The sequence below is a fragment of the Pituophis catenifer genome, unplaced genomic scaffold, assembly GCF_029215685.1.
Source record: "Pituophis catenifer annectens isolate HBS135680 unplaced genomic scaffold, rPitCat1.0.hap2 SCAF_4, whole genome shotgun sequence".
Taxonomy (NCBI): Eukaryota; Metazoa; Chordata; class Lepidosauria; order Squamata; family Colubridae; genus Pituophis; species Pituophis catenifer.
This window is the reverse complement of record NW_027256884.1, coordinates 113663036-113675270: the sequence shown is the minus strand read 5'-3', so window position 1 is coordinate 113675270 and position 12235 is coordinate 113663036. Positions and strand designations below refer to the sequence as shown.

General features: G+C 40.8%; 1 protein-coding gene across 3 annotated transcripts in view; it reads left to right on the top strand.

Annotated features, from left to right (window-relative positions):
- Window positions 1-12235, top strand: part of GRIA4 (glutamate ionotropic receptor AMPA type subunit 4) — a 280944-nt gene that overhangs the window by 211126 nt on the left and 57583 nt on the right. Inside the window, exon 10 of one of the 3 annotated variants that reach the window (XM_070943965.1) lies at window positions 2201-2233. The exons of the other annotated variants lie outside the window; for them this stretch is intronic. Coding sequence (XP_070800066.1) covers window positions 2201-2233 — 33 coding nt within the window. Of the gene's footprint in view, window positions 1-2200; window positions 2234-12235 lie in introns of those variants that run through there. 3 annotated transcript variants of the gene reach the window in all.

Sequence of the window (12235 nt, the reverse complement as noted above, 5' to 3'; positions counted from 1 at the left end):
CACCAAAACTTTAGTTCTTGAAAATGCTTAGAAGGCATTTAATAAGTATTGTCGTCTAGATTCTAACTCCAGAAATCCTTTACTTTCATTCAAAGGCTTGACCTTCTACCACCTGATCTCAAGTCGACTGCATCTTTTCTTCTTTTCTACTTCCATACTTTTTTTTTTGTCCTCCTAATTTTCTCAGTGCTTTCTAAATGGGCTAGAAGATGCTGAAGCACTCCATATCGAATTACCAGAACCAGTTCTTCAATATATACTACCTTCACCCATACAGATAAATTGTGCAGGCATTTTTCAGATATTTAATTCTTTTGAGGACTCTTTACTTTTATTTGATTTGTATACCGCCCTACTCCCGAAGGACTCAGGGCGGTGAACAGCCAACAATAAAATACATACATACAAAATTTAAAAAGCAGAAATAAAATTGAATTAAATAATTTGGCCCAGACAGATTAAAACCCTAATCAATTTAAAACAGATTTAAACTTTGAATATTAAAAATATTAAAAACATTAAAATATTAAAATTAAAATTGTTTAAAAAAGAGGGAGAAAGTTAGGCCAGGCCCACCTGGTGAAATAAAAAGGTCTTTAGAGCGCGGTGGAAGGCGCGCAGATCCGGGATCCTCCGTATCTCCAGGGGGAGCTCGTTCCAGATAGTAGGTGCCCCCACAGAGAAGGCTCTTCCCCTGGGGGCCGCCAGTCGACATTGTTTGGCCGACGGAACCTGGAGGAGCCCCTCTCTATGAGAGCATACCAGCTGATGGGAGGCTATTGGTGGTAGTAGGCGGTCCTGCAAGTACCCAGGTCCTGAGTCATGGAGCGCTTTAAAGGTGGTAACCAAAACCTTGAAGCGCATCCAGAAGACCACCGGGAGCCAGTGCAGCTCGCGCAGGAGGGGTGTTACATGGAAGCGCCATGTCGCTCCCATTACTACTCACGCGGCCGCACTCTGCGCCAGTTGGAGCCTCTGGGTGCTCCTCAAGGGCACCACATAGCAATATATGGTGGACTCTGGCCACCATATCACAATTGCTCCAGTAAATACATCCTGCCCATACCAGTCATTGGACTCAGTAAATAACTTCAGTCCAAGAAGTCCAAACTGACTCCTATTGTCTACATTGATTCATGGAGGCATAACAGCCTGAATTCCACCAATTCCTCTGCTGTTACCAGGCCATTAAATCCATAATCCATAATCAAAGCATCAGTGGCTCACTTCAAAAGAGAGGATCTGTTATGGATCTATTATGATATAGGCAGTAGCACCACTTCCCCAGTCATCAGCACTGTGTTCTCCATCCTCTTTCCACCAATATCTGGTGCAAAACTTCATTTATCCTATCAATCCTACTCTACTCTTACTCTCTCTAACAGTTTCCAATAACTTCCCGTTTGCAACTTTCTAACTTCCTTTCTATCTAAGAGCTGTTCCTCCCACAATGCCTTCTTGGGGGGAAAAATATTTTCAGTGCAGTTAATTTCAATGCGTAGAACAAACTGGTTAATTCTTTTATAGCCAACCGAACTGTGAAAAGATTTCAGCTTTGGTTGATCGTAGTTATTACTGCTGTTGTTGTTGTTATTACTCAGTATTATTTAGTAAATAAACCTCTGAAAGAATTTTAACGAAACAAGCGACATGTATTCATTTTCTTAATTCAATTTCATTACTATAGAGCTATAAAATTTCAAATGGTTCCTTTTTAATTGAGCAAAATAGCTAACATCTTTCTTTTCTTGAAGTCAGTAGCACCCTTTAATCTGATGAGTGTTGAGGGAGACTGTCAAAGAATAACCTTAATCTGATTAATTTAATAATTCTCCACTTAACACACTGTTCTTTTTATGGACAAAGTTTGGATTATTTTTTTCACCAAACATTCCAGATTGCATTTATTTTAAACAATACAAAGTGTTTCGTATTGTATTGTTATATTGTTTGTATGAAATATAGTTGTATAATTTAGTGTAGTGATCCATACGCTTCCTTCTGACAAATTACCTGTTAAAGATTATCGTTCTTGGATAACAAGGGCTAACATTCTATAGAGGAATTCTAAATGTAAACCTGATTGTATAGTTCTTCTTTGCATGGGATTTATAAAAAAAAATGTCTCTTTCCTTTGAAAAAAAAAAAAAAGTCACAGTAATGGAAAAATCATACTTCAGTACAGTCCTCCTCTTTTCAGCCACTGATGAAGAATCCTATTTTAAGAAATTGACCAAGGAAGAAAAGAGTTCCAAGCTGCACATATGAACATTCCTAACATAAGATCCACTATAGTAGCACTGAGCTGTATTTTTCCCTATGGATTTCTGAGCCTCTGACTGGATAACCAGACACTGAAGCATCAAGCAAAATAATGTTTTTGTTTTTCGTTTTGTTTTGCTTTGCTTTTTCTTTTTCTTTTTCTTTTTTTAAAAAAGGCTCTGTGACTTTGAAATGTTTGAAACGCAGGCATTCAGTCCTCAACTGGGCCAAGGTGTGAAGAAAATGATGGAGATTTCAAAACCGTCTCAGTTGAAATTTTCCACTCGTTACAGTCTTTTGAATTGAGGCTATCGTCTGTTTACTGTTGTTAATTATTGTCAAATGCTTCCAAATTTAGGGGCAACTAAATGGTGCTTAGAAAAAAGAGAGACAAAAGTGGTATGCAGGATACCAGAGAAGCTGCTTAAGATGTCTTTGTCTTGCTTGCAGTGAATTCTTTTCATGCCCATTATAAATGTTATCTCTGCAAAAGAATGTAGCCAGTCTTCACTTATTCCAAACAAAGCATCTGAATAACTTTTATGTAGCATGCACGATTTCTTAAAGTATACAATTTTAAGCATAAAAAAGCAGAGAGAAAATGTCTTGTTGAATGTTCCATTGTTAAAGTGCAGGCATTTTTTTCCTTCTGTAATAGTACTTAATTTGTGATAAGTCATTTATGTGGAGTTGTGTGGTGTATCTAAAGTGTTTACCATTGTCATAATGGTAATGAATAATAAAAAAAAAATATGTAACCTAGGTTAGAAATACAGATTCTTGTTAAATCAGAAGTGTTTCCAAAATGACTCAGATCTTGCTAGTGTTTTTCTAGTGAATCTGAATTCCTGTTATTCTAAAAGGTCCACTCCATAAGCCAAAGGGAACTTCTTTATTTCTTTAGGAAATTTATCTGACCCACCTGAAACCTGCTGGATCCTAAACAGCTTCCAGGACATAAGTATTAAAAACACAACACAAATTAAAAATAAAATGGTGACATACATATATATATATATATATATATATATATATATATATATATATATATATATATATACACAGTAAAAATGGCATTACTAACTATCAATCTCCAAATGCCCTCTAAACAGTCACATATTTACCTGCTTCTGAAAAGCCATGAAGGTGGGGGCCATACATGCTTCAGAGATCAAGCTCGTCCAGAAAGGAAGAGCAGCTACAAATACTGCATGATGTTAGATCTACTGATAGGTGAGAACCCTCAGAAGACCTCCCTAAAGATCTAGGTAGGACCAGGAGAGGGCTGCTGGGGGTTTGCAGGGGTTTGAGAGAACCGCTAGCTAAAATTCTTTGCAATTTGGAGAACCCCAAATCCCACTTCTGGCTCGCCCTGCCCACCCCTCCCCTCCCAGGAGTCACCCACACGGCCTGTTTTGGATGCAGGTAAGTGCAGGGTGCGGATGGAGGCTCGGGGGAGGGCGAAAAAACGGGCCTACTGGAAGTTTGGGAAGGCCAGAAATAGGCCCGTTTCCAGCCTCCAGAGAGTCTCCGGAGCCCGGGGAAGCCGTTTTTGCCTTCCCAGAGGCTTGAGGAAAGCCTCAAAGCCCGGGGAAGGCAAAAACACCTGTGGTGCAAGAGGCCAACTAAGCCATGCCCACTATGGCCACACCCACTCAGCAACCGGGCAGAGAACCCCTTGCTAAAATTTTTGAAGCCCAACCCTGGGTAGGACATATAAAAATTATTGAGAAACATCCGTTCTTGAGATATCCAGAGATATTCAAACTATCTAGATTTAAACTTAAATTAAGTTAAATTAAACAGCACTTTAAATTACATTCAGAAACCCAGTACTATTGATTTGAACTCTAGAAACCAGTGCTATTTGTATATGACATGGCAACTCTATGAGTAGGCATTCTAGATCAGCTGAAATTTCTGATTTCAAGCGCAATGCCATGCAAAGCAAATGACAATAATGCAATCCAGAAATGAGGCCATGAGTGAGCATCTTCAGTGACACCTGTTCCAGGTAAGGCCTCAGCTGGGTGCCAGCTGAAACTGTTCAAAAGCCCTCCTGACTATGGCCTCCACATGCTCTTCAGGCAAGAACCCTGAGAGTCCAGGAGAACCTCCATATTTGTAAATAATGCTCTTTTAAGGATCTTTGAAGCAGGATTATGGAAAATTTAAAAATCCAAGGCATTACTTAAGCCCAGTTGTTTTGTAGATGCACATTATCAGAAAGGAAATATCTTTCACCAACTCTTCCTGATCACTTCAATGATATTTACGCAGCCTATGTTACAGACTCCATTACTATATAATGTATTTTAATATTTTCAGTGCCATTCTGGCAAGCCAGTGCCAGTAAGCATACTACCAGGAGACACAAAATTTAGCATTTTAGACAACTCTACTGCAACCAAGCGGTTTGAATCCCTAGTGTCACGTAACAGGGTGAGCGCCTGTTCCTTGTCCCAGCTTCTGCCAATCTAGCAGTTCGAAAGCACGTAAAAAATGCAAGTAGAAAAATAGGGACCACCTTTGGTGGGAAGGTAACAGCGTTCCGTGCGCCTTTGGCATTTAGTCATGCCGGCCACATGACCATGGAGATATCTTCGGACAGCGCTGGCTCTTCGGCTTTGAAATGGAGATGAGCACCATCCCCTAGAGTCGGGAACGACTAGCACATATGTGCAAGGGGAACTTTTACCTTTACCTTTTACTGCAGCCAAAAAGGAAGCTATATCCCTATGATACAGGAGGCTATATTATGTCCCTAATTTATTTCTTTATTAAACTTACATGCTGCCTATCTTGCTTAAAGGCAATCAAGACAACTTACAATCAATAAAAGCAATGGCAAAAAAACATTTAAATAATAACACTAAAATTGATTTTAAAATAAACAAAGATGGCAAGAAAAGGGGTCAGATGCACATAGGGAAGAAGTCAGGTCTTATCTTAGCCCATTATCCCCTCCCAAATGAAATGCCCCTATCAGGGCCGCAGGCCAATTGGCAGAGTCTTCAGAATCTTTTCAGAAAGGCAAAAGGGTGGGTACAGATTTCACCTCAGGGGGGCACAATATTCCAGAGGGTAGGTTCCATGGCAGAAAAGCCCCTCTTTCCAGAACTAATTGGTCTACTATGCCTTATACATCAAGGATATCTTCCACAGAGAAAGACTGAAAGTTCTTTTTTGATAATATGATGAAACTCTATCATTAAAAAACATCCTAGTATTACAGAGAGTGAATTCATTTTTTAAATGATCAAATTTAGCACTGTACACAGTGGATACTGAGAGTGAACCTTAGGATGTAATGATAAACTGGAACATTGATTAGAAAACATTTGCCCAAGGCAACAGATCTGTCTACTCATCTTTAAATCTTTATGCTGCAGACACTGATGTTCAAACATCCCCTAGCCATTGAAAAAAAAAAAGTAACCAGTGTTATAATAAAAAAAAAAAGGAATAGAAGGCTATCAATAAAAATAAGTGGTGATGTAAAAATATTTTCTGCTATATTTACACTATTAAGAATCTACTGCAGTAGTTCCCTAGCTATGCCATTTTACTGTTTTTTCCCCTTTCAATAGAGAAACTATTCAGAATGTCTGTTGAAAAAAAAATCAAATCTCTGGATCAAAAGTAGCACAGTATAAACATGTAAAATAGATAAGGCTTACACACATCTCCTATACCCAGGTGTTTCCAGTATCCAAAGGAAATAATAATATCCCCAAGCGATAATATCCAAGTGATTCTACTCGTTTTATTTTAAATTCATGTTGAAATTGGTATATTATGATGCAATTTAAATTCAGTGGACTACCTATGAAGGGAGAGCCACGGTGCAAAATTATTCTTCATCGTGAAATATGCAGTGAACTCTCTGCTTTTATCATATAGATTGGAAAGAGTCAGCCGGGGTAGAAAGATTCAAGCTCTATCAGTTTATTTATTGATTTAATCAATTTATATGGCCACCCATCTCATGAAACTCTGTGCAGTTTACAATAACAGATAAAAAGGCATAGAATGTAAGAAAAGAAAAGAAAAACACCCAGCAGCCAGGAATCATAAAAAGATCATTAACACAACCAGGACATGCTTCAAATCATACCTGGGGCTTCAGACTTGAGCACAAAGCCACATTTTCAAGTCATTGAGGAAGATCAATACGGCTAAGGCTAACCTAAGTTCTGGAGGGAAGATCCAGTGTAGGTGCCAAGCAGGGGCTTCAAAAATTTTAGCAAGGGGTTCTCTGCCTGGTTGCTGGCCATGGTGGGTGTGGTAGTCGGCCTCCTGCACCATGTTTTTGTCCTCCCTGAGCTCTGGAGGCTTTCCTTGAGCCTCCGGGAGTGCTAAAACGGACTCCCCAGGCTCCGGAGGCCCTCTGGAGGCCAGAAACAGGCTCATTTCTGGCCTTCCCAAACTTCCAGTAGGCCTGTTTTTCGCCCTCCCCGAGCCTCCGCACACGCCCTGCACTTTACCTGCATCCAAAACAGACCACGTGGGGACTCCTGGGAGGGGTGGGGTGGGCAGGGCCAGCCAGGAGTGGGATTTGGGGGTTCTCCAAACTGCACAGAATCTTAGCTAGAGGTTCTCCTGAACCCCTGCGAACCTCCAGCAGCCCACCCCTGATTGTATCCATAAAATGCCCCTCCTGCCAGATCAAACAGGCAGAAAGAACTAGGAAGAGATAGTCCTATAAGTAACCTAGTCCAAAGCCATGAAGGGCTTTAAGGGTGACAACCAGAACTTTAAATTGTGTCATGAATCACACTGGAAGCCAATGAAGGTAAAGTTGGTAAGTGGTGTCACATGCACCAAATAACCAGTGGCATTAACTGCCTGGGCCACTGTATTCTGCACCAGCTGGAGCTTCCAAATACTCTACAAGGGCAGCCCCAGTGGTGGGTTGCCCCTGGTTCGGATCGGTTCTATAGAACTGGTCCGAACGCGTGCAGCCCTTTGCGAACCGGTAGTAAAGGTAAGTAGAACTCACCCATGGGCAGCCCCATGTACAGTGCTTTGAGTAGTCCAGTCTGAAAGTCATGAACACATGAAAGATTTGAGAGTAGCCCCCTCCCAGGAGAACCCTGTCTTTAAAACAAACCTTCTGCCCCATAGGATAGAACTCAATCTGTGTATATTCTGCCCTATATAATTCAGTAAAGTAGAAGTTAATGCAAAAAACGCATACTATACTTTTTAGAGTTATAGTATTCAGAAATGACTTTGGAAGACAGGAGGAAGAACTATAGACTATACAAGCATCATGCAAAAGATACGTCAGCTCACAGAAGGAAAGGGAACTAAGAAGCATCTCAGAAGGGACCCTCCCTAGTTTTCCAGAGAATAAAAGAAAAGGAGGGGACAAATATTTTCATACTTTTTAATGTAACCTTACAATAAAGATAGAGCTAATATTCATGTGCTTCTTCTCTGGACTACTTCAAGGGGCTAACATGTAGAGACTCCTGAAAATAGAGAATAGAACCAGACAGATCACCATGGTGAAGAATTGTATTCAGAAAAAAGCTCAATTTAAGATGTGGCATTTGTTTACATCGTTAATTTTTTTCTAGCTGTTTATTAAATTGAGGGGGAGATGCATTCAAGGTATTGTACTCCAAAATAATCTGAAGCAGAAAATTGATTTGCAGATCTCCAAGGGATACTTATGCAGTTCATAAAAAGAATCAAGCACTGAGCTATATACCATATTTTTCGGAGTATAAGATGCACCTTTTTCCCCAAAATCTGGGTGCATCTTATATTCCGAATGTAGCCCTGCCCAGCTTCTCAAACGAAGGTTTCAGAGGCTGAAAAAAGCATCAGAAACGAAGCTCCAGAAAAGAAGGCCCCAAACAAAGCTTCAGAGGTTTTTTTTCTGAAGCTCTGTTTCGGAGGCTTTCAGAGGCAAGAAAAAAAAGTTTTTTTCTGAAACAGAGTTTCAGAAGTTTCAAAGGTAGAAAAAAAAAAAACAAGGCACAGAGTTCACAACCAAGGAACCTGTTGCTAAAATTCACCTTTGAGAACAGCTGATTGGGGGTATTCCGGGAGGCCGATCCACCTGCCAATCAGCTTTTTTCTTATTTTCCTCACCAAAAACTAAGGTGCGCCTTATACTCCGGTGCGTCTTATACTCTGAAAAATGCGGTAATTCCCCATGTTCCATTAATATAAGGCCTACTACAGATTTTAAACCACTGTATCTAAAGATAACATACGATAGCCCATGCTCAATGTCAGTGCTTTAGCTGAGCAGAGTCTGAGCATGGGTCTTGGCATGCATCACGCTAGATCAGATGTTCCCAGACTTTCTTGTTTCATAGCACCTGGATGTCTCCGTAATTTTCTGAGCCCCTAGATCAAAAGACAGCTGAAAACCCAACTTTGCAAGTATAGCATATTAAAAAAAAAATGGACATCACAATAAATTAAAATACTCCATGGCACCCCTATATGTTTGGCCTGGCGCCCTGAGGTCCTGCAGTGCCAAGTTTGACAATCAAGTACCATAAAATCTGGGGTGACAAAATATATCATCTCAAAAATGAGATATTTTAAAACAGGACTAAGGAACACTGCCAGTGCTTCTAATCCAAATTAATTCTAGTCCAGACAAGGATTCAATACAGCTTGTGTCATTTTCTTAGTAGACATCCTAATATATTTAATCATGTGATTAATGTGTTTTAATCAATGATATGGAAGAAATTCAGCAACAAAAATGGCCGTATGAATTGGCCTCTAAAAATAAGTTAGATAAAAGTTCCCCAGCAATAAAATTGACGTTAAGTTTTCTTGGCCACAACTAATATTAGATTCATTTTGTTTCTCGTGGGAAAAGGCTCAAACACTTGCTTCAATTAACCAAGTGTTGCCTAGAGCCACAAAGCAGTTTTGTCTCTTGTTTGATCTTTGCTTTTTCCTTAATGCAATCCATCTCCATCTAATTGACAACTATGAAATGGTAGCCTTTCATTTAAGCAATTATTTGTGGAGGCAATTCCCAGAAAGACTTGATACTTGCAGTGATAACTCTTGCAATAGAGGCAGTATGGAAATCAAGCATATTTTCCAAGAACAGCCCTCAGACTAGAGCAGGGGTGTCAAACTCAAGGCCCGGGGGCCAGATCCAGCCCACAGGGTGCTTAGATCTGACCCACGGGGCCGTCCTGGAAACAGAGAAGGACTGGCCCACAATGCTTCTGTCAGTGAAAATGGAGCTCGGGAGGGCCACAAGCACCCCCCCAAGCTCCGTTTTTGCTGGCAGAGGGTTGCAGGAGGCCATCACAGCCAGAAAAAGGGCTTGCTAGGACCGTGCGCCCCTCCCCAGCTCTGTTTTCGCTGACAGAGGGGTGCAGGAGGCCGTCACAGCCAAAAATGGAACTCAGGAGCCTGTTTTTGCTGGCAGAGCACTCGGGCCACCACGGACGCCCCCGACACGAGAGACGTCAAGCTGGCTCTGACCCCTTGGCCACACCCACCCACCCTGAGGTCAAACACAACCCTGATGCGGCCCTCAATGAAATTGAGTTTGACACCCCTGGACTAGAGTTTTAGATTAGCCATTGTAAGTGAGGGCTTTAATAATCCTTCTGATCTGAAAAAAAGGTTAATTGCTGCAGTTTGTGAGAAGTTCCTGTACATGTTTTGCTCCATAGTGCCTCATATAATTTGTAAGATATATAAGCATACTAGTGTGCTACTCCGAGCACAACTTCAGAAGAACATATGAAAACTATGCACTAGAAAACATCATAAAAGCCAACCTTTCCAGTCCCCTACAGTTTTTATTGGTTGAAGAAGTATTAATGAGTTTTTCCATCATACTTTTGATGCCAATCAGGTTACTAGACAAAGTAGCATAGTGTTGCCATCTACACTGTGAGTTAATCTAACTGGGCTTTAGGAAAGCTGCAGCGTAATAGTTATGAATATTGGATATAAATATATATACATCTAAATATTTTAATAAAATCATATAATAGAGACTATACAATAGTCTCCAAACTCCATACACACATACATACACAATCAAAATATAATAAAGAAAATTACATAATAGTAATCTCTTCTTCTTTTAGCGACCCCATAATCCCTTACCGGGTGGAGTCTCAGCAACTGAATGAAGCTGAGTGTTTATTGGCCGGATGCCCTTCCTGTCGCCAATGTGGAGTTATATTCAGTTGATATATTCTCAACATGCCCAGAGAGAGAAATATCTGCCTCTACCTAGGATTGAACTCACAGTCTCCTGATTGTGAGGCGAGAGCTCCACCTCTAGGCCACCGCACCACTCAAAATAACGCAATAGTAATAATACAATCAAAAAAGAGCTTAACATATAATTGTTATTAAAATAAATTGAAACAGAAGAAAAAAGCCTATTAATATAGAATCATCTAACATATTATTAAATCTGGATAAGATAGAAAGTCTTTCTGTATCTTCTCAATATTATACTTCTTAATGTTATACTACTATGAAGACATTGAAGATCTAAAAAACTAACATGTTCTAGGGATATCTCCAGGCTATCCTTGCCTTGAATTTATTTTTAATCCAGAACCCATTCATTCTCAACTAGACTGCAATAGAATTTGCTCCCAGCTCCATACCAATCTCAGGATCTAAACAACTGATATAAGAAGTTTAATCAATAGTATTCTTGTGGGCCCAATTGGCAAAAAACAAAAACAAAAACAAAAAACCTCAGGACCGTATTGGTTGGAAACATGCAGAAGAGCGCTTCATCCTGCAGTGGAGAGACAATGGCTAAAATGATAGCAATAGCACTTAGACTTATATAGCGCTTCATAGTGCTTTTACAGCCCTCTCTAAGCGGTTTACAGAGTCAGCCTATTGCCCCCAACAATCTGGGTCCTCATTTTACCCACCTCGGAAGGATGGAAGGATGAGTCAATCTTGAGCCGGTGAGATTTGAACTGCCGAACTGCAGCTATCAGTCAGCTGAAGTAGCCTGCAGTACTGCACTCTAACCACTGTGCCACCTTGGCTCTTGATGATGAATCAATAGAAGTTAAACCGTGAAAAATTAGAAGAAGTCTAGTTATACATTTCCAGGCTAACAAATTATATTAAAATCTTGTGAGTGTTTAGGCAAGGATGAGGAAATCTCAAGTAAAGTAAAATTTTGTAAAGTTTTATTAAGTGTTATCAAGTAAGAGTTGATAAACGATGTTCCAGGTCAGCTGTGAAGGTATTGGTATACTATGTATGTGCCTATGGTTGTTTCAGTGATTTGTAGATATATATTACCATGTTTCTCCAAAAAGAAGGCTGGATCTTATATTCTTTTGACGCCCCCCCCCCCCCCCAAATGGCTAGGCCTTCTTTTTGGAGGGTTCTAATTATTGACTCACCTCGCAGCAGTGGCACCGACCGCCCCACCCAGCAGGTGCCTGCTGCTGGCCCACTTCTTCTGTGGCCGCTTGCTGCCACTTGCACGCATCACCCCAGCCTCGGCACCAGAAAGCTCTCTGCAGCTGATAATAGAGCTCTGGATCGATCTGGAGCTCTGTTATCGGCTGCAGATGCCTTCCGGCAGGCATCTAAAGACAAAACGGAGGCCGGGGTGATGCGTTCAAGTGGTGGCAAGCCACCGCAGAAGAAGCGGCTGCAGAAGGCAGCAAGGCAGGTGTTGGGGTGTGCAAGGCCTGGTAAATAGGGCAGCTCCACCCCCCCATCCCCATCCTATCTTATTTTTTACCTGTGTGCCTCGCCCCACCCCCTGCACCCCGGGTTGGGCGGGGTCTTAATTAGGGCTAATTTTGTGGGAGGGGCTTAATTTGATCACATGCACTCAAAAACGTGATAGGGCTTCTTTTCAAGGTGGGTCGTCTTTTTGGAGAAACAAGGTATTGCCAAAGATGAAGTAGTTATTAATGAGTACAAAGTAATACAATCTAGTGGCAAGATGTGCTTAGGGAGTTGCCAATGGATT